General features: G+C 41.4%; 1 protein-coding gene across 2 annotated transcripts; it reads right to left on the bottom strand.

The window, feature by feature from the left end:
* Nucleotides 1–1,699: 1,699 nt before the first annotated feature.
* Nucleotides 1,700–25,780, bottom strand: LOC124722140 (heat shock 70 kDa protein 14-like). Of its 2 annotated transcripts, XM_047247346.1 has the most exons (5): nt 25,569–25,780; nt 11,450–11,515; nt 10,148–10,339; nt 2,117–2,175; nt 1,700–1,855 (listed from the first exon to the last, which is right to left on the bottom strand). In XM_047247346.1, exons 1-5 carry the CDS (start codon nt 25,725–25,727, stop codon nt 1,765–1,767), a joined length of 567 nt encoding a protein of 188 aa, XP_047103302.1. In that variant the 5' UTR covers nt 25,728–25,780; the 3' UTR covers nt 1,700–1,764. The 2 variants fall into 2 exon arrangements, with proteins under 2 accessions (XP_047103302.1, XP_047103303.1); XM_047247347.1 differs by lacking the exon at nt 11,450–11,515.
* Nucleotides 25,781–26,334: the final 554 nt, after the last annotated feature.

Here is a 26,334-nt window from a genome sequence, read left to right as displayed (position 1 = left end):
GTTTTCGAACTTTTCTTGGGAATACCTCCGGCAATGAGGAGTTCACTAGAATAATTTTATTCATTAACTGAATAGATTCATTCAATGCCAAACCTTGAGTTTCAAGCTTTTTAATACTTGCAGGTATATGGGAAAAATGAGTACTAATCACAGCAATGTCTTTTTTAATACAGGAATCATTAAAAGCTTCCTTGCACTGGCAAACTGCCAACGTCTCTGCACTATCGAAATTGTTTACTATCCCTCTAATGGCCTCAAAATGTTCATTTAAAAAAACACAGCTTCAACCCACATACCCCAACGAGTTACCACTGGTTCGGGAGGTCAAGGCACGTTTGGTGTTTTTTTCTTTGTACGTCTTGATGCAAGCAGGAGCCTTTAGAAACACTGTCTTTGAGGATGAAATCAGTTTATTGACATTCACAAATGTGGAACGTACTCCTTCAGCAAGGTGATGTACTCAATGAGCAAAGCACGTCCCATTAATCAAATTGGGATAAAACACTCTGAGGGCTTTTCCTGCTTTGATCATATAGGGAGCAGCATCTGAAATAAACACAAACACCCTTTCATCTGCAGAAGATTCTGGAAATATTTTTCTAATACCCTCATTCACAAATCTGGCAATCATAGGATGATCTACTTTTTCAAGTTCTTTGCAGGCCGCTAAATAGGTAGAAGAAGGCTCTTCTTTTAAAGCACCAACAATTAAGTTTGCAATGTAAAGGCCACAAGTGTTTGTAGTTTCATCAACTGAAATCCAGATAATGCTGTCCTCGAGTTCATAGTGTATTTCTTCCAGAACATTTACGTAAATTGTCGGTATGTAATTTTTATGCAGTGTTGATTCATCTGGTATATATTATGATTTAAGCATTATTTGTGCAGGAAGCCTTTGAGGATAGGGTTTGTATGTTTGTGAAGAGGAATGTTGCTTGCAGTGAATGCTTCACACACATCCATGTTCAACCAACTTTTTGTTTTCCTTTGGAGAAATCCCTGGTACTGCAACTTGCTGGTCCTTTCTTCTGCGTTCCTGTGATACGACGACTTGTCTTGACATGCTGGTCTATTTGAAACTTTTTTTTTTTTTTGTACGGAACGTTTCTCTCACAAACTTGACAATATAAAGCAATTTCGTCATATGTAAATGTTTCAGGATGGTCAGCTATCCACGAAATGACGTTTCTTTTTTCAGGCAACATGGCACACAACATGTTGTAAACACGTTCAACTGTGTGTAAATGGAAAGCTAAACTGAAAACACGGACATGCGACTGAAAGCTTGATTAGTTTAATTCAACTGTTACCGACGCGTACAGTATGACAGTGGAGGGGATTAACCTGGATTAGCCAGTGCAGGAGCATTGACTGTCTGCCTGTTCCTGTTCCTCTTCTGTAATGATTTCACTATGCAGTGGCCTCTCGGTTAGTGATTGCATGCAGTTCTAGGTTGCGGTCAATCTGTAAGACATCAAAACTAGATCGAGCTAGAGACTGCCCATCTAAATTTTTAAAATATTGTAAACATAGGTGAAAATATGCATCGTCACTAGTTTTTAGTCAAAATATGCAGTAACCAGTGAGAAGGAGCCAAATATGCCAATGCATAAGCAACATCCAAATGCATATAAACCAGTCTCTAATTACTACTGTTAACAGTAAGGAGAGAAAGGGGAGAGGATGGCTGAATGCTCAATAAGTATATGAAAACATTTTATTTTAATATCACAGGCAATATCAACATATAATTTTTCAAATGAATTATTGTCCATCTGATGTCGGAGGACCTCGTCGAAAGGAAGATTTCTTCTGTGTTGCAGTATCAGTTATGCTTGCATGCAAACTTCCAATACTAAAAGGGAGAAAAGTGAATGAATATCAAAGGCAACAGAGTAGCAAAGCAAAGTTGCAACACATACCATAAAATTAAATTTTTAAACTTTGAACATCAGCAAATAATAAAAATTTAAAAAAATAAATAAAAAAGAAAAAAATGCGGGTCAGTCAACTGGTCAAATATGTGGTAGGCATACATTTATTTGCTGACTATTCATACATTAAAATAACAACAACCACTTCCCTCTTCACAATCAAAAATATGAAATTTACATACCTGTTTACATTTATTTCAGCAGTTAAACTGCTGGAAGCCGACACATCATCAAGCGTCAGCTGAAACAATTTATTGCATTTACTGTATATGACATTTAAAGCTACTGCTTGCTTTATTAAAAACACATTCTTCGACTTCAACATAATGTTTAAACAAATTGCAAAAATAACAATATATACACAAACTGAACTGAGTGATGTTGATAACTGATATAATTATTGCAAGAACACACACACACACACACACACACACACACACACACACACACACACACACACACACAGTGTCGGACCACTGCAGGACATGCAGGGAAAGTGTCAATAAGGTTCTGGAAGGTGCCAACAGGGATGTGGAGCCATGCCAGCTCCAGTGCTGTGGCCAGCTAGGCTAGGTTTCACGGTCGAGGATCCATGGCACAAACAGCCTGATCGAGGTTGTCCCAGAGATTCTTGATCAGGTTTAAATCTGGGGAGTTTGGTGGCCAGGAGAGCACAGTCAACTCATCCTGGCCCTCTTCGAACTACACATGTGTAAAGTGAGCTGTGCGACATGCTCCTTGTCCTGCTGGTACATGTGAACGTGCCTAGGATAAACAAATTGCAAGTAAGGGCGAACATGGTCCCCAAGAATAGATGCATACTTTCATTGCTGCGCTCTCTCTTCCACAATGATAAGATCATCAAGGGAATGCCATGAAAACATTCCCCAGACCATAATGTTCCCTCCTCCCACGGACAACAGAATAAGGAGGTAAACCATTCTGGGTCCTGGTGAGCAAGAAGTTCTTCGATGCCTCTGTACGCCTTTATGTCGCTTTGAGAACTGTTGTGGCTGTGCGTGTAAAGAAAATAACTTATTTTGTGTCAATCGCGAGCAAGGGTCACTGAAATTGGGCTGTGGCACAATGCATTAATATTGCTCAGAAGATAACAAACATTATTTATCACGCATTTCCCAAAGATGAGCAACAGTTCGACACAAACATGCAGCCAAAGTGAATGTGGTAACTGTACATGCACATTCAATTCAATTTTGGCCTGAAGATTATGAATGAGATTCAAGAAACAAACTTCTAGGGTTACTTTCCAGAAGGAAGCTACTACCCAAAGCAATCCCCAGCACAAACTGACATGGAGAATAAACTACACAAAGCCAGGATGTAAGCAAAGAGGTAAGAAGCAAGAGCATAAATAACACTCCAATTAATTATAGCTAAAAAATTATCTTAAAATAAATTTTTAAACATAAAAAAGTGACCTAATGACAACACACCACATTACTGAAGCACACTTAAATCTAAGACGACGTGCAAAGCAGAATGAATTCGTTATTGGTGTCTTTGATTTCTCGAGCTCTAAGAGTTCCAAAAGATGAATGCTCACCTCTGCAACGGGGATGTGGAATGAATGTCACAATTCAGGAGAATACTCTAAAGAGACTCCTAGACATTTGTTTCCGAGTGCAAGGTGGTGATAGAGACAGTTTGTTGCCTTTCGAAAAAGGTTTCATTACGTCAATAAGATCTCTCTTTGGACTTTTTGAAAGTCTAAAAAGTATGAAAGTCAGCTACATATTAACTTCCAGACTAAATGAAGATCGCTTGGAAAAATTTTCTCCTAGGGTATGAGGATTAGAAATATTTTGTATTTGAAGAGAGAAATGAGGTGTGTCTCCTTAAATTTCCAGGTAATGCAAGTGATACTTCCTTCTCTGGAAACACACCAATTACTGAAGAATTAAATGCAGAGTCTTTTTCAGTGTAATGTCGATCCAGATTCTGTATCCCTAAGTTTTATTACAAATTAACTCTGTATAAATGTTGTCGAGGGATCACCAACGCGAGAAATCCCAGAAGCTGTGAATGCCTAAGAAAATTTATTAACATGCTAGCTGAGTATTTGGAATTGCCATGGTACGTATTTATTCCAATCTTCTATTAGTCCACCTCCTTCCCCCTGTCTCTGTCAAACCACCTCCTCCCATTCCTCTTTCTGTCCATATCCTCCTCCTCCCCACCCCCCCCCCCCCCCCACCCTGTCAATATGCTGCTTCCTCCTCCGTCCATCTGCTCATTCCCTCTCCTCCTCCACCTCTCTCTGTTCATCTCATCTTATCCTTTTTCCTTTCTCTGTCCATTTCCTCGTCCCCCTCTATCTATGAGTCTCCTCCCCCCCCCCCCCCCCTCTATGTTCATCACCTGCCATTTCCTTCTGTGTCAATCTCCTCCTCTCCCCTCTCTGTCCCCTAGCTCTGTCCGTCTCCTCCTATCTGTGCCTCTCTCCTCCTCCCCCCTCAGTATCTGCCCTCCTCCTCCTTTCTCTCCCCACATTATCACAGTAATCCAAACAAGAGACTGGCAGTTCTTACCCCATCAGTATTTCTTTCCAAATTGTAACCAGTGTGTGTACCAAATCATAAATTTTTCCAGGGGTTTACGATGAGTTGTTTACAGACGGCTTTGCTCGTATATCTACATGTCAAATTTATTTCACACATATTTAACATATTTCATGCATATTTGTACATATATTTCGACTATATGTCTAGCGAATTTCAACCTGCAGTTTCATTTTCAGGCATCTTAATGTTTATATCGTATCTGCTGAGCTACATGCTGTATAGTGACATAATTTTGCAGGTACATAAAGTGGCATATGTGATACAGTCTGCAAAATGTGTTGTGAATAGAGTTAGTAGTAATGAAGTAATAAATTAAAAAATCATGCATGGGGTGGCCGTTTCTCAAGCATCTCTCTGTGTGTAATGTCATATCTCCTGTACTGTATGTCATGTAATGATACAGTCTTTTAGGTACATTCAGTGGCACATGCGATTACTGTTTCCGAAATGTGTTGCAAATTGAGTTAGCAGCAAAGAAGTAATAAATTTAACCATCATGTTTGGTGCAGTAGTTTTTCACGCATTCACTGTTTATGACCTCATACCTCCCGAACTAAATGTCGTACAGATCTCTTATGTCCATGATTTTGGTGTTCATGTTTAATTACAAAATAGATTACATGTATGTATGTATGGTCCCAAACTGGTGGTTCGAGAGGTTTGCAAGAAATAAGCTCTTGTCTAATAGAACACCTGACTCTCCATGGCAGTAATGGCAAACATATTTTCACATACTCTTGCTCATGCAGCAATCAAAACTGCAACACAAATGTTTTTCTCCGTCTTATAAAATACCTGCAAAATACGAGAGGTAACACAAACTATTGTCTTAAAGGTTCCTTCCGCCAGGACACAGTTACCTTCCAAATGATACAGATTTTTCTTTTATTAAAAAGAGACTAAAAACTAGTCATCACATCTTTTGCCTAAGAGATCAGTATGATGATGTTCTTAGCTGCAAGGAAAGTAACACTGATTACCTAACAGAAATGAACCACGAAAACTTCCATTCAACAGCAAACTTAGAAAAATGTATCACCCATAGGAAAAGAAATGTTGAAGGTGAAACAATTAACTAGCTGACAATGAGATGGATCAATACTGAGAAGGCTGAACCATTTGCTATCCAATATAAAACTACTTTCTCAGCAGAAATGCCATTTGGAAAAATTAATATCCCCACAAAAAATGGAAACTGACCTTTAGAAAGTCTAGCTGATGTTCCACATGGTCTTCTTTATAGTACATGAAGACTGATCTCCATGGTGTGCGGGAGGGGGGGGGGAGACCGCATTTTCTACTTGTACATTAAGTACTATTTAATTACTTACATTAATACTTGTGATTTTTTCATGTAAAATGGTCCTGTTTGTGTTTATTTGTTTCATAAAATTGCCTGTATTCAAACCACACAATATTTTGTCAACACCTTTCAGTCGGCAATGTGACTCACTCCATACAAAGCAGTTTTTCTTATGGGAGAGACAGCCATTGAATTTTTTTATATATTTATAAAGTGCTGAAAACGTAACCTTAACATCAGTTTATTCTAAATATGCTGAAAAATTTTAGAGCTTTTTTTAAAATAACTCAATAACTAATTGTTTGTACTGAACATTTTCATTTGATGGAGTCAGTCAGCTTGGCTTCTGAATGCCCCATACATGCATACATATATACGCACACCCACTTTTATAATTTGTATGGATGAGGTAAAACTGTGTGGTTGTGCAGCAATTCTGGATGTTCTTCCAGATGCAGTGAAATACATTGCAAGTTATACTGCATTTAAGTACCAAAACAATGGTAAATTGTTAGGTATTCCAGTAGCAAAAAGTGAATTAGAAGAGTCTATTGCAGACTGGATATCAATTACATCTCACGATGATCATTACTCTCCAATACGAGCACGGAAAAACAACATGTTGCAGTTTGAAGGAGAATTTGTTGATTTTAATGGAAACGGAGTGCGCAAACAAAAAAATGTTGTAAAGTCTCTGTGCTCTATTTTGAAACAGTTTCCACACAGTTATTGCTCTTTATGTAGGAACAAGAACATTCATTTAAGGATTAGGTCTCTGAATCAATAAGCAAAATTGGAAACTATAAAGAGATATGCACAAGGAGGAAGCTGCTATGGATTTCACCTTCATCTGATAAACAGCAACAGAAATGTGGAACAGTCTACACTACCATCTGTTTCTACACCAAACAAGTGAGTTATGTTTCATCTTAATTATCATTTCCTAATGTGTAATACATCTGTCATGCCACTTTATTTAATTTGTTTAACTATGTATTGAACCAAATTGAAAGTAAAATGAATGAATAACACCCCAAAGCAAGTGTGGTGCAGTACATCTACTGAATAATCAAACTGCTGTGCTATGCTATGCTGTGCTGCCTCACCGTGATGTCAGCGGGCTCCCGCCAATAGATCGCATTTCTGCTGGAATGTCCCACACCCCCATTCCCACCTCCAGCCTGATACCCCTTCCTTTCAGATGTTTCATGCCATACACACGAACGGTCACCTGACCAATTAATCTGGAAAGGCCATTTATCGTCACTCAGTGAATGTCCAATTGTGGTATTGGCATGCAAATTCCAGCCTTCACCACTGAGCTGACGGTGCCAGAACTGCTGTAGCAGTGGCTTAAGACTATGTCATACACACAGGATGCAGGCATTCAAATTTTCTCTTAGCTTCAGTGTAGGTCAGTCTGTCTAGCGTCTTGTACTCCACGATTTTCCTTTCGTTCTGGAGAATCCTGCAGTCAGGCGAGCAAGGCGAATGGTGCTCTCCACAGCTGACCCAGATGGGAGGCAGGGCACATGGAGTATTGGGAAGTGATGGGCGTCCGCAATCTCGGCATGTGACGCTAGAAGTACAGCGGGAAAACATATGGCCGAACTTCCAGCACAGGGGAGGGATATAGGGCTTTACATCACACTGGTAGACCATCACGTTGACCTTCTCGGGCAATGTATCACCCTCAAAGGCCAAGATGAAGGCACCGGTGGCCACCTGATTATCCTTCGGACTCCAGTCGACACGCCACACGAAATTTACACCTCACCGCTCTAAATTGGTGCGCAGCTCATCATCGGACTGCAAAAGAAGGTCTCTGTGAAATATGATACCCTGGACCATGTAAGTGATGGTTATAGAAATATCCCCCAGCTTGTCACAAGCAAGTAACTCCCGTGACTGGGCAGAAGATGCTGTTTTGATCAAGACTGACCCAGATCTCATTTTGGACAAGCCCTCCACCTTCCCAAACTTGTCCTCTAAATGCTCAACAAAAAACTGAGGCTTCATTGTCATGAAAGATTCCCCATCAGCTCTCGAACATCTAAGGTACTGGCGCGAATAAGATCCGCTGCCATCCTTAGCATGACGTTCTTCCCATGGTGTGGCCAGGGAGGGGAATAATTTGGGGTCATACTTCTGTGCGTTGAATTGAGCTCATGATCGCTTAGAGACTGCTGGTGTTTCACCACCAGTAAGAGATGATGGACTACGCTTCATCATGTGCCATCCGCCCTGATGCCACCCACTCTGACCAGGGGCGCTTCCCACAGGCGCAACCCAGCCGTAGCAAAGGCCACCTGGCAGGATGGCCATTGCCGGGAGTCCCGATACCCCAGAGGATGGGCATCTACCCCTTGGCATACATAGGGAGATAATGGCGCAGGCATCAGCAGAGCAATCCCTGTGTGGTCGGGGGGCTACAACCAACAGGGTATGTGGCAGCCCCACCACAACGGACTGGCTACCGAGCTGGATATCAGGTGCAAAGAAGTCCATGGTCATCGTCGACGTAGAAATTGACACTGCATAATGCACGGTCGAAAATGAACCCAGGAAGGTGTGCTCGCCCAAGAGATGGAGAATGGGCAGGACTGCAATGCAGCAACAAGAAAGTAGGCTAAAGATCTCAATGCACGATGGACACGATCCACCTTATAAGGCACCCTTCCCCAGTTGGCTCGCTCTTCGGGAAAATCCGAAGAATGGAGATCAAACCCTACAGAGGACCATCACATAAAGGCCGAAATGTGTGAAACTCCTTTCAGTCACTTTGTACGACAGGCAGGAATACCTCGGGCCTATTCTAAACCCCGGACCCACAGAGGGATTTCACAACCTTTAACTGAGGAGGAAGCACGTACTGAATTATCTGCTCAAAAACTTGAGAAGCCCTCCCATGCTCAATATTTATTTTGCAATAATACTGACCCTCTATGAGCAGTATTGACAGTCTGTACAATATATTGAAGGAGACTAGAGAGCTTTAAACAATTCTGACACACATTCACTATATGGCAATGTATATTGTACCATGTAAGGGCAGTGATGTGCAATAAACAGCAGTTCCTACTGAGATCAAGAGAAATTCAATTCACACTGAATGAATTTCTGCAGAGAAATGAAAAAATTAGATGACAAAAGATCAGGGCATGTGCTGGAGTATGTATATTAAAGCATCATGCAGTACTTTGTAAACAGGCACAAACTTCATTTCTCAGATGCCATATACCTCATTGTCCAAAATGGCAGAGGGAACTGAAGCCCATGTGTCATGATAGTCAGCAGAAAAGTTTATTTTACTTATAGTAGTTTTCAGAATTGGCAAATAGGATCAGGGCAGCTGTCCTGTCAGCATAAATGTTTTTCTTCCTTGCACTCCACAGACATCAGATCACATAAGTTTTCAATTAGTAATCAGTAAATAATTGGTTTATTTTTTTTTTTATTTTTTTTTTTGCAACAGTTGTTACAGTAGAGGACACACAGAAAACACAGCATGTGTACACAATAATTTACAATTTCCTTGTTTAATTTTTAATTAGTTTTTGTTGTTTATGAAGCTACAACACAGTGAATGAGCCAGTGGCCCATTGAAACATGTACTGGAAGATTTTCAGGCTAATTTCATCTATTCTGCATAATTTCTGCTTGTGTTTTGCAAGGCAAGCAACAATACATATGAGTTCCACATTTTTGCGCACCAACATGTTCACTACAAAGGCATGAATATTGCGCAATTTTATTGTGCTGTCCTTGGCCTTGCACTTTCCTGCAATATATTGGCACAATACTACTGCGCATACATATTAAGTGTGTGAGGGCCCCGTCACAAAAGGTGTTCAATAATGTTGAAATATGGTGCCTGTTGAACTTAGCAGAGTAACAAATTATTCACATATTGATTAAACCATTCTTTAAGAATGCCACTCTTTGAATTGGGACACAATCATCTTGGAATCAAGTGTCCTCCTCATAGAACTAAGGTGGTTGAAATTCATGGGTGATCTCTGCTAGTACCCACAGTTTCATATTTTAAAACAGAGGGTTTTTTCATTACTTCGACTATGATTTTTGTGTGTGTGTGTGTGTGTGTGTGTGTGTGTGTGTGTGTGTGTGTGTGTGTGTGTGTGTTTGTGTGTGTGTTTGACTGGAGGGGAGGGGGGGGGGGGGGGGGGTTCGGCACTGCCTATAGGTGCACTAAGGAATATTCTCATCCAAGTTATCACTTTTATAAATTAAAATTAAATCGTCTGCTAAATTTTTACAAAAAAATCTACTAAAATTATTAGACGGAATGTGTACAAACTTTTACTTACATTTCCCAAAACTACAGCTCCCTGTTCTTTGTCTGTATCCTCATCATCATCATCATCATCATCATCATCATCATCAGCTTCAAGAACCTGAACTACTATACTCTCTCCTGAGAGTGTCAATGGAAGACTCTTTGTAACCTTGACCGGAACAGGTGTCTGTGCTGGTATAACCAACACTTTATCATCGTTTGCCTGAAATGCACAGACCACATGAAACTGCCAAATGACATATTAAGGTATTCAACATTTTTAATATTTATTTCAGTAAAGAAATAAGAACCACAGCAAAGTGAATTAGTAGATAAAAATGAAACACACAAAAGAAGTTAGGAAGAAAACTGACAGAAAAATATGACAAAAGTTTAAAAAAATTTGATTTCTTGTTGGTTTTATATAGTTTTATGTTATCTCGCATGAAAGTGGATGAAGGTTATGTCACAATGAATTGAACTTGAAAATAGCAATACAGGAAATGTGGTGCATTCAAGGTATTCTCACACTTTTTGTTCAATTGATTTAAATATTATTATTTTGGTCTACTTAAAAATCAGTTATTAATTAGGATTCTCTCTCTCTATTACTTTTTGAAGCATTTTCTGGCAAAATTGTCTGTTCTTGTAATAGGGCACGTAACTGTTACTCCAACAACCAATAGAAGATCTCTCAGCATCCTTATCACATTATACCTAATTATTCCATTTGTTTTGATTACAATCATGCTGTCTCTCCAACACAGCCACTATCACTAAATCTATTAAGCACAAATGTATTAACAAAAGGCATCATACACCTCTCTGTCATATACATGAGAAGAAATTAGGACATTATCATTTTTATCCATTATTCCTTGGTCATAAACCTATATAACTGCTCATAGTTTAGAAATTTTATAGATTAATACCTGATGTTTGTACTACTGCACACTTGTCTTTATCTCAGAAAAAAGACAAAAAAACCTGATAAGACATCAGCCCTAGGTGACCACACAATGCCAACCCTTCACTGTTTCACCTACTGCCTAAAGCATCATTGAATGAAACTACTGGAAGAATATGCAAACTCAGTCATTAGTGTCAGCATTCAAAACAGGAACCAACAGTTTTCCTGCAAGATGACCGGCAGCTGTTTCCAGAAAAACCAGTTTTTCTGTCAATGACACCCAGTCATAGAACATTAAAAAATACATCCACAACTTTCCCCTGTCTGCATGGATGCTGCATTTCATTTTAAACAATGCTATGGTGCCAACTGTACATCTCATAAGCAAGTAAATGTACTGTGATAACAGAATGCGACTCTTACCTCATTAAATATAAGACAGCATACCATCACCATTAGTTTGGAATTGTAGTGGATCACTGCTGCTGTCTGTGAGAAATATTGTCACATCAAAACAAAAACACGACACTTAGAACTCAAAGCATGTTTATTATCGACACCAAAGCACCCAGACCAGAACTGACCTCCTGCATAGAGACTACAGCTATTTATACAGACATTTAATACTCCAGATTATTCAAACATTACAAACATAAGATATTTCTAGAACCTCCCAGAAATGATAAACACTAAATAACAAATAACTGCTAGTGGTCGGATCTGAACTCGTGACCAACAGCACACCCGCTGACAATGCTAACCACTACACTACACCACTACACTTCACGTGCCACAGCTCGCTTCATCATTAGTTCTCGCTGGAGCAGACTACAGCACCCTAGATCTAGATCTCGTTAACGGTCGTCCGTATGGCAGTGCTGGTGGATTCTCACGTTGTGGTCACGTCATTATATCCTCTTCACTAGTACAAGCATTGAAAGTAGCCCCTCCCTTCAAAGCTCCAGGATCCTCGAGTCGGTCTTCAGTTTTCTCGAACCTCCCACCGTCAGTGTGAGTCTCTGGACTGTAACAGGGCTTCACACAGAGGACTCGTGCTTTCATCTTCGTGACAAAGGGTTACAGTCCTCAATGTCGTACGTTATTATGCGACACACAATTAAGGATACGACGAGACCCAAACTAGGACTACAGTAACATTTTCAATAGTCTCACTATCCACACAGGTATAAAACTCCGTACCGACTCCCCTCGGCTGTACTTCACCGGTCGGTGTTCGGCGTTAAGAGTGCATTCGGTATTTAATCTGGGCATACAGGGTTCATATTCGAGCCAGCTGCTTTGCTCCTTCGGTCTTTGTAATGCGTTTCATTTAGTCATCCCGAGTATCGTCCAGCCGAACCAGGAATAGGGTATCCACAGTCGTTTTGGCCTCGTAACCACAGAACAGAAAGAAAAGTGAGAAGCTTTCAGTTTCTCGCTTCGCTCAGTCGTGTGCGAATGTCACTACAGTCAGTACCGATCCCACTCTCTCTGTTCCGTGTCGACGTACATCAAGACCGTACCTGCCAACCTGTTACTAAAGTGTACTGTGAGGCTATTCGCGTGTGGAAGGCGTGCAGTATTTTCCCGGTCAGCCTCGATTTTCTAATGTTATGTCAGCACGTCCGTAACTGAGAAATACTTTGCTCCATCGAAGAAGTCCAGGGTGTCATCGACACACAGCAACGGACAGACATCTTCCTTTGTGATATTGTTCAGTACCCGAGATCTGACACAGAAATGCCATGTTCCATCTTTGCTCTTCGCAAGGACCGTCGGAGAAGACCATCGAAGAGGACCGAGGACACACTAAACATTCAATGCTGTTACCTCGCAGCATCATCTCCACTTCCTCCGGGATCATCCGTCATTCTACCAGAGAAACTTTATACGAGTGCTGGCCAATTGGTGAATTATCCTTAGTGTCGATACGGTGTTTTACCATAGGCTGCTTCCCTGGCTGCTCTTCGCTCGGGATTTGAAAGCGTCCGAAAACTGATGCAGAAGGACCACAACTGACATTGTCCCTCGGTGACGTCAGGTCCCATCGGCAGTTCGATACTAGCTTCCTTCCCCGTGTCGTCTGTAGTGGTAGTAGAGCACGTTTCTTCACCGGTGTCACTAAGCTGACCCTCCTGGACTGGTTCGGCTATCTCTGAGCACGTACCTTTAGGGACGAGTTGTGGCTGCTCGTGACACTCCTCGCCCATCTAGAATGCTTATTGTCACCACCGGTCTGTAGATTTCTTTCGGGAGATGTCTTGACGTCGAGGAAGGGGTAACGACGACTTCGGTGGCGAACAAATGCCCGGAAGCAATCTTTGTTATCTGTTGTTGTTGAAATAGCTTTATCAGTGTGTAGCTCTGATCTTCCACACTGTGATGCCCGCAGCAAGTTTCCCCTGAAAATAATATTGTGACTTTGTTCTGTTTAAATGGCAAATTTTAAAGGCTGTGTTCTGTTATCGATAGTTATTCCTGCAATACGTGTTCCTGTCAGCTACACATATTTCCTTTTTGTGACTTCCACACAATTATTTTCATATCACAGAAGGCAGTATTCTTTAGCTAGCAATAAGCATTTGACATAACAGAAAAAGAAGCCCCAGAGTTCACTAGCACCTGACACAGTCGGCCGTGAATGATGTCAGTGAGTTTTCCTGACATCTTGATAACTGTTGTCCGCAGACGATTTCCATCTGTGGCAGCCTTTCAGTGGTTAGCCGAGTGGCCAGTACCTCCGCACAGTGACAGGAAATGCCTATGGCGTGTTGGGGAGTGACCCATTGTGGATACAGTGATTAGCTTTGGTCCACAGATCGACTGTAATCGTTTGCAGTTGACTGGTACGAATAGCACTGTTGTGATTGCTGATGTCTTGTGGCATAATAGTCATCTAATAGTCTTCTTCCGCTGCAGTAGCGTACAAAGTATCCACGCCACCAACAGTGAAAACAAACTGTTTGTTGTCCTCCACCCTCAAATGTCTGTTCTTCTGCAGGGCATTTTACATGGTGGATTAGTTGGTTGTACCTGTGTTAGTTGGATGCTAGGTTATGACCTGACAACAGCAACATAAGTCCAAGTCCATTTTTCATGGCACATCCCACAGGTGGTGGAGATTAGTGTCAAAGAACAATACACTTCTCCTTCAACATTTTCTATTACCTCCTGATGTATGGGGTCTACATTACTGGTCACCAATTCTTGAGTGTACTTGGTCTGACAGTTCTGGCTGCCACAAAATGCTGTCTCTCTTCTCTTACAATCTGGTATATGAGAGTAGTAAGATCATGGTGGTCTTCTTTAACTTCCACGGGGACTACTTTCAGGAATCAACCCTCTTCCTTTCTATTGCTTTTCCTTGATGTGCTTGTACCACTTGATGAATTCTTCTGTTGTTGTAACATTCTGTTGATTGTCACCAAAAGTTTCTTTCAGTTCAGCCTGAAATTCATCCCTGGTATTGAGCTCATCATCTTTGTTTTATTTATTTATTTATAATGTATTTTACATGTACTACATAGGACCATATTAAGTAGCAAATCTCCATGGTCATGGAATGAAGTCAGTATATGAAATTGACTTCAGAAAAGTAATAACACAAAAAATAAAATACACACAAATCCCATGCAGATGACAAGCTGCGAATATATACTAGCATAATCAACAATATAATACAGAATTAACTTAATTGTTTTCCAGGAACTCCCTGAAAAATTGAAAAGAGCGAGCCATGAGGAAAGTCTCCAGTTTAGACTTGACAGTGCAAAGATTACTGCTACGGTTTTTTAATTCTTGTGGCAGCTTACTGAAAATGAATGCAGCAGAATACTGCATGCCTTTCTGTACAAGAGTCAAGGCGCAATACAAATGCAGATTCGATTTCTGCCTACTAGTTGCTAATTCTCGGAATACGCTCATATTGTTAACAACAAACGACACTAAAGAAAATATACACCCATTAAAAAAAGTTAAGCACATAATTGGTTCTCGCATCTCAAATTAAGATAGATATCTTATACTGTATTTTTTGATGTCACGGAGTATTATGCAAATGAAAGCTATACATTCTCTTGGAACCAATTATGAAATGAAAAAGGAACATTTGGGAAAAAAAGTTGCAATGACCTCCAACATCAAAAAACATTAAATGGTTTGTATAGCACACTGTTCAGTAATGCGTAGGTCCTCAACGAACCCTCAGGCACTCTTGAATGGGACAGGGTGCGCTCAGTACCAAATCATTGCAGACCTCTTGGGACGTTTGTCCCACTCCTCAATGGCAGCATTCCTGAGAGCTTCAGTCATTAATGGAGGATACTGACGACTAGAAATCGCTCTTTTGAGCACGCTCCATGTATGCTCTATGCAGTTATATCAGGGGAGCATGCTAACCAATCCATTCCTCAGATCTCACATCCTGTCAGATACCAACACACACTGAGAAGTCTCTGCAAAACAACTGACTATGGGTTGTAGAATGTTGTTTTCATACACTGCAGTAGTCATGTTGCCTTCAATTGGAATGAGTGGTGTGCGGTGGCCCTACACGATACCTGGCCATAATAAAATTGAGCCACCGGATTGTTGGTGACATTCCACAGTCATTTAGAGATGTCTATATTCCCCTTTTCGCCTCCATATGCAAATAGAGTTGTTGTCAGGATGCAAGCCTATTTGCAATTCACCTGTTAACAGCATTTTGGTCCATTGGAGTCGTATCCAAGGTTCACGTGCTCTAGCCCCTCTTACGCAAGCACCCCTGTGATGTGGACGAAGTGCTAGAGTCTTGAGAGGTCTTCAGCTGTACGAACCCCTATCATAAAGTCTGTTGTGCACCTATTGGCCTGATAATGATATTTGTGATGTTTCTTTCTCTCATATTCTGTGTGAAGTTGATATCCCCACAGCAACATGCCGTACTTATTCTCCGAGCAAAGAGTCCTCAAAGTTGGTGGAAGAAAAGGGGTTCTAATACAAAAAAATATTATCTAAGCATTGAAAGGTCTCATCACGTGTAGTTCTGAATCAACTTGAATGCAGATTGCAGCACCAGCATTTTGTGCAGTATTGACAGTATTGGTTTTTGACAAAATGTTTAAATATTATAAACAAAATGCTATGTATTTCTACATTGAGTTAATTTGGTTGTGACAGAGGTAAGAAAGTGTTCATACGTCGTGTACTGTACAAGTTGCTCCATATTTTATGAAGTGTAATTTTTTTTGATATATTGCAATTTTCCTTCAATTTGGATATTGTTATGTGTACTTATGTGTGTATGTGTGTACGTAGTATGAAGATTGAAGAAAACTGCAACAAGATGAAGGCACTCAGAAAAGGCCTCCAGGACTGTGGCTTCCAATCGAAGCAGATGAGACCATCTCTCCCAACACTAGCACTGGTGGGGAGATAAAATGTTCCAAGATTCAAGGACCCAATTGAGCTGACGAGCCACCATCCATTCTAGTAACTTGCAGGGGACACTGGTCAGACTGCTGGGCCGGTAACTATCAAGGGATGATATATCCTTGCTAGGCTTAAGGACAGAAACCTCAATCGTCTCTCCACTGAGAGGAGAAAATGCCTCAGAGCTAAATATGATGGATCTGTAGAAAGGCCAACTTTAAGGGCAAGGACAGAATGGAAGGCTGCCACTGATAACCTTGAAGGGTGCGGTGTGTAGCCCACACCCACGATGAAGAGCCAGAAGAACACAGAGGGTACAGAGAGCATTCCCAAAACACCCGTTTGCTCAGGTTGTGTAAGTAACGGGCTTTGGCGCAAAGGTAATACGGAGGACAGGTGCCGCTTCAGATGTTGCAAGGTGCTACAACAATTGCAAACAGTGGTGGCAATAGCCATGCTCTGCCATGGAACTGGCCAATGGTGACTGGTGCCCATCAAGTGGGAACAGCAATGCCCGCAGCACAGACTTTCTCATCTGACACATCACGGACGACAACCTGACAAAGAAGGTGGAAACACGACACGGGAGGTATACAGAGGACAATGACAGAAATCTCAGCAAGGAAACCTGGTCATCAGGAGGTGGGGAGGGAATGAGAGAACCAACGGGAAATGGTCACTACACAGAGGTCATCATGTGGCGGCCAGGAACGAAGGACGAGAGGGGAAGAGAGGAAATCAGTGGCAGAGGTGCCACATGCAGCACTAAAAGAGTAGGGGAACCATCATGAAGATGACACAGGTCATGGTCTGCAAGAAACTGGTCGAGGAGGAACCCCTGACTAGATGAAGAAGCACTGCCCCACAAAGGGTGACAGGCACTAAAATCCCAAGGAGGAGGAAGGGAGGGGTGAGTTGCCGGAGAGCATTTAGGGCAGCAGATATAGGTGGCCTGGCAGGGAGCGAGATAGAGATTGCAAACTGTGATGGCAGAGTCCAAGTGGACCCAAACGGCAACCGCTTCCAATGTGATATGAATGAGACCCGTGTACTAACAATATCCATACAAACCAACATGCAGACACCCTCAGAAGCCCTCAATGGGCCAACCTGGTTCTGACAGAAAGCACAGAACTCAGTAAGGGACAGTAAGTGAGCATTAGTAAAATGAGATTCCTCAAGAACAACACAAGCTGATGAGTGAAAGGCAATATGGGATTGCAACTCTGGGAGGTGAAGGTAGTATTCGTTACAGTTCCTCACTGAGCGGGTATCGAAATGGGAGTTGAATGGGCTGGAGCCAGTCACGTCACATAAATTAGATGTCAGACTCAGGTTGTGAGCGGGGGAGATGACACCTACAGGAGACATTGTAGGAGGGGGCCTTGTCCTGGTATTTATGTTTTCTCTTCTTCTCTTTCATAGGTTGAGGAGGGCAGAGCACAGAGGGAGAGCACGATTTGAAAGATCCAGAACTGAGAAAGAGGAGGCAACCTTGGGGCACACAGACTGTATGTCCTGTAGCCGAGTTGTGGTAGCTGATGCTGATAGGAGGGGTCACGGGAGGGACACCCGTCACTCTTGGGTGCTGAAGAAGGGAGGCACTTCTATGACCGAGGAGGTGGAGTGGCACCCAGAAGGCAGAGCGTGAGAACCACAGGGGAGGGGCCAAGCAGAGGGGGCAGGACTCTGATAAGAGACACATAAGAGGGCGAAAGGATATAACAGAGGCAAAAATTGAAGACATCAACACATCGTCGATCCAGGAACTTATAGTCTTGTATCTTCCTTTCTTTCTTGTAAGCTGGGCAATCTAGTGAGCACAAAGTGTGATGGTCATGACAATTTACGGACACAGGTAGCAGAACACAGGGGCTCCCCCCCATGAAGTGGGTGGCCACAGCCACCACATAGAGGGTCTGCTGTACATTGGGAAGGCATGTGCCTGAAACCCAAGAACCAAACGCAACTCGTGGGTGGCAGGCTATACAGGCTCACGTCACACCAATCTCACATAACCTTGACCTCTTGAGAGGGTATCTCCCCAAAAAGCCAGAATAAAGGCGGCGATATTGGTGTGGGCATTTTTACGAGCTTTCTGCACATGTTAAACAAAATGAACACACCATTGTTCCAGATAAGCCTGCAGTTCCTCATCAGTTTGAAGGATGAGGCCCCTATGGAAAATGACTCCCTGGACCATATTCAGAGACTGGTGACGTGTAACAGACAGCGTGGCATTGCCAAGATGATCACAAGCAAGAATAGCTGCAGATTGGGTGGAAGAAGAACCTTTGATCGACAGGGAACCCAACTGCATTTTCCACAAAAAATAGCGGATTTGTGGGGGTGAATGTGTCCCTGTCCATCCTAGTGCAGACCCAGTAGCAGGGAAGGTGTTTCAGTCCAAGCCGGCGAGCCTGGACCTCCTCCCAGGGTGTGGCCAGGGAAGGGAAGGTGGCAGAATCATAAGAAGCAGCATTCAATGATACATTACTACTTTAAGACACGGCCATAGGAGAACGGCCAGGTTTTTGGAGCTCGATATGCCTCTTGTGCAAAGTATTCACCTCGATACCACTCACTTCGATCAGGGGCTCTCCCCATGGACCCCACCCAGCCATGACAAGAAGCATCTGGTATGGTGGCCATAGCAGTGAGTTCTGATTCTCCAGAATAACAAGCAACCACTCCTAGGCACATATGAGGAGGCAACAGCTCAGGCATCAGAAGTGTGTCCTGTGTTGTCAAGGGGGTCAGTCAGATGGGTACATAACAGTCCCACCACATGCGCTGGCTAGACGTGCTGGTGATCGAAGTGGAGGGGGGCTATGGCAGGGAGGGAAGAGAGGAGGGAAGTGGGCAGAGGAATCCATGCCATAGACACTGAGGAGGGAGTTCTTCCCCAAATGGCTCACACTACAAACAGAAAATTTAGATGTAAATGGAAGGAGGATAACAGCAGTCAGCTGCAGTGGGACATTCAGTGGAATCATCTTAATGTCCCCGTGTAGCTGACAGCAGTGACCGCCCTTCCATTTACAAATAGTGTTCACAGTTGCAGTAGCTACATGGTGTGTGTTCTTTTGAAGGAACAAACACTACGCATTCACGTAAGTCTGGACGGGCAATGGATCCACTTTCTTCAGTGTGAATGCACGAAATACATCTGACCACCTGTGGGAAACTGAGTAGCGACGGGAGTATAATTGATAGGGACTGCAGATAGGTACCACTTGGCGGGAGTGTGGATTGGCCGTGAGACGTACCAAAGTAGTTCACACAGTTGCGATAATGCTTTGTCCTGGATGTCACAATGGTTATCGCACCTCCCTAGTAAGCAGGAGATCCCGGGCTCAAATACCGATCCAGTACACATTTTCGCTTGATGCCGCTGATTCCGCTTAATGTCCCCTTCCAATTACATATAGTGTTCACAGCTGTGGGATCTGTGTGGTGTCTGTTGCTTCAAAAGAACAGACACTACACATTCATATAAGAAAATTTAGAAGTGGGGTCAAACCACAAAGAGGGACCAATAACGCCAAAAAGGATGAAAGAGAAAAAGCGAGGGAAACAAAACTGCAAGGAATACAGGAAACCAGATGGATAGCCAGGTCGACGTAAATAAGATAATCGAGGAAGGGGGAGGAGGTGGCAGCGGGGAAGGAGAGAAGGCAGTTAAAGGACATGGGGGAAGGAAATGCAGCCCAGGAAGGAAGAATGGTCTGCAATAACTTGGGGCCCTGTGAGCACCATGCACGAACTCATGAAAGAATTCTGAGCGCCCTGGGGCATGTTAGTTGAAGTGTGCAGGGGCAGTGGGTTACCAAATAATGAGGCTAGGATGATTATGGGACTGGATGATGTGTTTTCAAGATGACTCATCTGCAACTATTGCTTGGTAGTCATACTGACAAAGGATTGTCCTGCATTTGCAGCAGAGTAATGGCTGCTTTCACAGGTTGCCTGGCTTCTGTCCACACTTCTGTCCACATTAAACTGACTAACCACCAACGATACTTTTATTTCAACAGCTGTTATCCCTTTCACAAGAAAAAATCCCTCGCATGCTGCGTAGCCACCCAAGAATGACATATCTGCAGTGGTGAGAACCCCCTTGCTCAACATGCTGAAGCCTTCACAACGGTTTTCACAGACACATGATACAACCCCCATCCCCAAACCTAGTCCACAAACATATTTACTGTGCCATTGCCTCACACATCCCCAATCCTACCACAATCCCTACAAGTCAGTTACAAAGCAGCACTTCCCTTGTGAACCTGCATCACCCTGGCTGGAACAATGGAACCATATCCATCGCCAGGGCTATGATTATATCTCATCCTGCTCTGAAATGAGGGACATCCTACCAGGGATCCTTCCCATCCCTCCTAAAGTGGTGTTCTGTTGCTCACCCAAACTACAGAACAGCCTAGCCCATCCCTATGCCAACCCTAACTCCCAACCCCATGACACAGGGATTATATCCCTGTGGCAGACCAAGGCCCAATCCAAGCAACCAGCACGTTCTACCCCCATCACAACCACTGCATCTGCCGCAAAACAGCATTGGCACCATTAGTCTATTTTGTGTGTGTGTGTGTGTGTGTGTGTGTGTGTGTGTGTGTGTGTGTGTGTGTGTGTGTGTGTGTGTTTTATACTCTAACTCTTCAATGGATAACTACAAAAGTCTGCAAGTGTTCTTTCTTTTGTCTGTGCCTGTCAACATCCCAACACTTCTGCTTTTCATCGAGTGGTCTTTAATCCTAAAGTTTAAGTTCTTTATGTGACGTAAATTTCAACAATTCCATTTCAACTAGTTTTCCACTATAATTATTAGCTTTTTACCTCCTTATATGAAATACCCTTGTTTATGACAATGTGAACTTAAGTTTTCTTCTTGAAATATAAAAATGGATTGTTATCACATCAAGGAATTAGTTATATTTAAAAACAAAGATGATGTGACTTACCAAACGAAAGCGCTGGCACGTCGATAGACACACAAACAAACACAAACATGCACACAAAATTCTAGCTTTCGCAACCAGCGGTTGCTTCGTCAGGAAAGAGGGAAGGAGAGGGAAAGACGAAAGGATGTGGGTTTTAAGGGAGAGGGTAAGGAGTCATTCCAATCCCGGGAGCGGAAAGACTTACTTTAGGGGGAAAAAAGGGGTATACACTCGCGCGCGCGCACATACACACATATCCACCCGCACATACACAGTCTCACAGTTTTGTGACTGTGTATGTGCGGATGGATATGTGTGCGCGCGCGCGAGCGAGAGTGTGTGCCTGTCCTTTTTTTCCCCCCCTAAGGTAAATCTTTCCGCTCCTGGGATTGGAATGACTCCTTACCCTCTCCCTTAAAACCCACATCCTTTCGTCTTTCCCTCTCCTTCCCTCTTTCCTGACGAAGCAACCGCTGGTTGCGAAAGCTAGAATTTTGTGTGCATGTTTGTGTTTGTTTGTGTGTCTATCGACGTGCCAGCGCTTTCGTTTTGTAAGTCACATCATCTTTGTTTTTAAATATATTTTTCCCACGTGGAATGTTTCCCTCTATTATATTCAAGGAATTAGTTATATAGTAATATCTACATCTACATCCATACTCTGCAAGACACCTGATTGTGTGTGGCGGGGGGTACCTTGAGTACCTCTATCGGGTTCTCCCTTCCATTCCAGTCTCTTATTGTTCGTGGAAAGAAAGATTGTCAGTATGCCTCTGTGTGGGCTCTAATCTCTCTGATTTTATCCTCATGGTCTCTTTGCGAGATATACGTAGGAGGGAGCAATATACTTTTTGACTCCTTGGTGAAGGTTTGTTCTCCAAACTTCAACAAAAGCCAGAGCAAACAAACAAAGACCAACACGCATCAATTAAACAATCAGAGGAAAACGAAATCTTAAGACAGCCACCAGAACAAGCACAAATAGAACACGAAGTGACACACATGTTAGATATAGAAGAAAAAATTCAGCTGACATATATAGAATACAAAGACACAAATACAGACATTAGACCATTCTTGCATAGACCACCAAATAACTATCAACAAAATCATACACAACAAAATAAATGAAAATACAACTATGGAAGAGTTACAACTACTGGTTTATATAGGAGCACTCACTACACTAAATATACACACTAGGCAGAGATCAGAACAAATCAGTACACAGAAGAAACCCACAAAACCAGCATGGCAACACAGGCTACAGATCAGAATAGAAAAACTGAGGAAAGACATCGGACAGCTAACACAATTTATAAGAAATGAAATATCAGACAAAAAACGAAACAGGTTAGGTAAAATCTCACAGCAAGAAGCAATAGAGCAATTAGATGAAAAGAAGCACAAATTACAAGCATTGGCCAAACGACTTAGAAGATACAAAAAAAGTGAAAATAGAAGGAAACAAAACCAAACATTCAACACAAACCAAAAGAGATTTCACCAAACAATAGATAACACACACATTAAAATAGACAATCCACCAAACATAACAGACATGGAACACTTCTGGAGCAACATACGGTCAAACCCGGTACAACATAACAGGCATGCACGGTGGATACAAGCAGAAACAGACACATACAAGATGATACCACAAATGCCTGAAGTGATAATTTTGCAACATGAAGTCACCCGGGCAATTAATTCTACACACAATTGGAAAGCCCCTGGAAATGATAAAATAGCAAATTACTGGCTAAAGAAGTTCACCTTAACACATTCACATCTAACTAAATTATTTAACAGTTACATTGCAGACCCGTACACATTCCCTGATACACTTGCACATGGAATAACCTATCTGAAACCTAAAGATCAAGCAGACACAGCAAACCCAGCTAAATATCGCCCCATAACATGCCTACCAACAATCTACAAAATATTAACTTCAGTCATTACACAGAAATTAATGACACATACAACACAGAACAAAATTATAAATGAAGAACAAAAAGGCTGCTGCAAAGGAGCATGAGTATGTAAAGAGCAACTGATAATAGATACAGAGGTGACATATCAAGCTAAAACTAAACAAAGGTCGCTACACTACGCATACATTGATTACAAAAAAGCTTTTGATAGTGTACCCCACTCAGGGTTACTACAGATATTGGAAATATACAAAGTAGATCCTAAATTGATACAGTTTCTAAACATAGTAATGAAAAACTGGAAAACCACACTTAATATTCAAACAAATTCAGATAACATCACATCACAGCCAATACAGATTAAGCGTGGAATATACCAAGGAGACTCATTAAGTCCTTTCTGGTTCTGCCTTGCTCTGAACCCACTATCCAACATGCTAAATAATACAAATTATGGATACAATATTACTCGAACATACCCACACAAAATCACACATTTGCTATACACGGATGATCTAAAACTACTGGCAGCAACAAATCAACAACTCAACCAATTACTAAAGATAACAGAAGTATTCAGCAATGATATAAATATGGCTTTTGGAACAGACAAATGTAAGAAAAATAGCATAGTCAAGGGAAAACACACTAAACAAGAAGATTACATATTTAAAAACCACAGTGACTCCATAGAAGCGATGGAAAAAACAGATGCCTATAAATATCTAGGATACAGACAAAAATAGGAATAGATAATACAAATATTAAAGAAGAACTAAAAGAAAAATATAGACAAAGGCTAACAAAAATACTGAGAACAGAATTGACAGCAAGAAACAAGACAAAAGCTATAAATACTTATGCTATGCCAATATTGCCCTACTCATTTGGAGTAGTGAAATGGAGTAACACACCCCTAGAAGCACTCAATACACTTACACGATCACAATGACACAAATATAGAATACATCACATACATTCAGCAACAGGAAGATTCACATTAAGCAGAAAGGAAGGAGGAAGGGGATTCATCGACATAAAAAACCTACATTATGGACAGGTAGACAATTTAAGAAAATTCTTTCTAGAACGAGCAGAAACTAGCAAAATACACAAAGCAATCACTCATATAAATACATCGGCTACACCACTGCAATTTCATAACCACCTTTACAACCCTTTAGATCATGTAACATCAGCAGATACGAAGAAAGTAAATTGGAAAAAGAAAACACTACATGGCAAGCACCCGTATCATCTAACACAGCCACACATCGATCAAGACGCATCCAACACACGGCTAAGAAAAGGCAATATATACAGTGAGACGGAAGGATTCATGATTGCAATACAGGATCAAACAATAAATACCAGATATTCCAGCAAGCATATTATTAAAGATCCCAATACCACAACAGATAAATGTAGACTTTGCAAACAACAAATAGAAACAGTAGATCACATCACAAGTGGATGTACAATACTAGCAAATACAGAATACCCCAGAAGACAAGACAATGTAGCAAAAAAATAACACATCAACAGCTTGCCTTACAACATAAACTTATAAAACAACACGTTCCCACATACAAGTATGCACCACAAAATGTACTGGAGAATGATGAATACAAATTATACTGGAACAGAACCATTACAACAGATAAAACAACACCACATAACAAACCTGACATCATACTCACCAATAAAAAGAAGAAATTAACACAACTAATCGAAATATCCATACCCAATACAACAAATATACAAAAGAAAACAGGAGAAAAAATTGAAAAATACATCCAACTGGCTGAGGAAGTCAAGGACATGTGGCATCAGAATGAAGTTGACATCATACCAATTATACTATCAACTACAGGAGTCATACCACACAATATCCACCATTACATCAATACAATACAGCTACATCCAAACTTATATATACAATTACAGAAATCCGTAATTATTGATACATGTTCAATTACCCAGAAAGCTCCTAAATGCAATATAACATATACCGTACAGTTAAAAGGAAGTGACGCTTGATCAAGGTCCGCGTCACGTCCCATTTTTAACCAGACTTAACGTCTGAGAAAGTAAAGAAATAATAATAATAATAAAAGTATTTACGCACACCAACCATTCAAAGCCACTCAAGAAGTTCCTAACTGCTGATCTTCACAAGGAGATCATGTGATGATATAGGGACTAAATCAGAACTACACTAACTGAGTTCCTTACCTTCATAAAAATTGATTTTGTTACAACTGGGATATCATATGATAGATGATCACAACCTGGGTCAAATGGTTCTTTCAGATAACTACCATGCTTCGCAGCACCCAGGGCAATCAGTTCATCGGGATTTACACTACATAATAACTCTGAATTGGGAAACATTTCTGAGACAGATTGCTGAATTATCGGGATTTTCGCAGATCCACCGCACAGGAGCACCTAAAAGAAATATTTCAGAATTCTGTAATACACTCATAACATTAGTAGAAATAAGGAAAGGTCTGAAAAGTTAAATAGACATAAAAGAGGGAGCTTATGTAACTAGTAACATAAATCTTACTCTGGTCAATATAGTAATTCTTAAACAATTCAGTAATGTGTAATCAAACAATGGAAACTCCAGAAAAGAATATCAGCAATGTAGGAAAAGACAGATTGCTACTTACTGTGAAGAAGAAACAACAAGTTGCAGACAACACAATTAAAAGACACTCACTTATAGCTTTTGGCCACAGCTTCATAAGTAGAAGGCAAAACACACACACACACACACACACACACACACACACACACACACACACACAGCCACCAGGTGAAATGATATGTAAAGTAGCACACTTTGTTTGACAGAAACAGCTTTGTGTTTCACAAGTGAGTCAATGGAGGAGCAGCAGCAATGCGAGACAATTTGCAGTATGGTATCACTTATAAATCCTCATGCTCTCTAGAGACAGCATCACAATAAGCATGTGCAGTGCAACAAAGAACA

This window comes from Schistocerca piceifrons, chromosome X (assembly GCF_021461385.2).
Source record: "Schistocerca piceifrons isolate TAMUIC-IGC-003096 chromosome X, iqSchPice1.1, whole genome shotgun sequence".
In the NCBI taxonomy this organism is placed as follows: domain Eukaryota; kingdom Metazoa; phylum Arthropoda; class Insecta; order Orthoptera; family Acrididae; genus Schistocerca; species Schistocerca piceifrons.
Note: the sequence above shows the minus strand (reverse complement) of the source record. Positions and strands in the feature narration are given on the sequence as shown.

What these genes read in the sequence shown, in the direction of transcription:
- LOC124722140 (XM_047247346.1), bottom strand. Translation starts at nt 25,727, where the DNA reads ATGTTTCCCAATTCAGAGTTATTATGTAGTGTAAATCCCGATGAACTG. An exon ending in GCTGTCTTATATTTAATGAG is followed by an intron (nt 10,340 to 11,449) that starts GTAAGAGTCGCA and finishes TGTGCATTTCAG; the next exon opens with GCAAACGATGATAAAGTGTT. An exon ending in GAGCTGTAGTTTTGGGAAAT is followed by an intron (nt 2,176 to 10,147) that starts GTAAGTAAAAGT and finishes AAATTGTTTCAG; the next exon opens with CTGACGCTTGATGATGTGTC.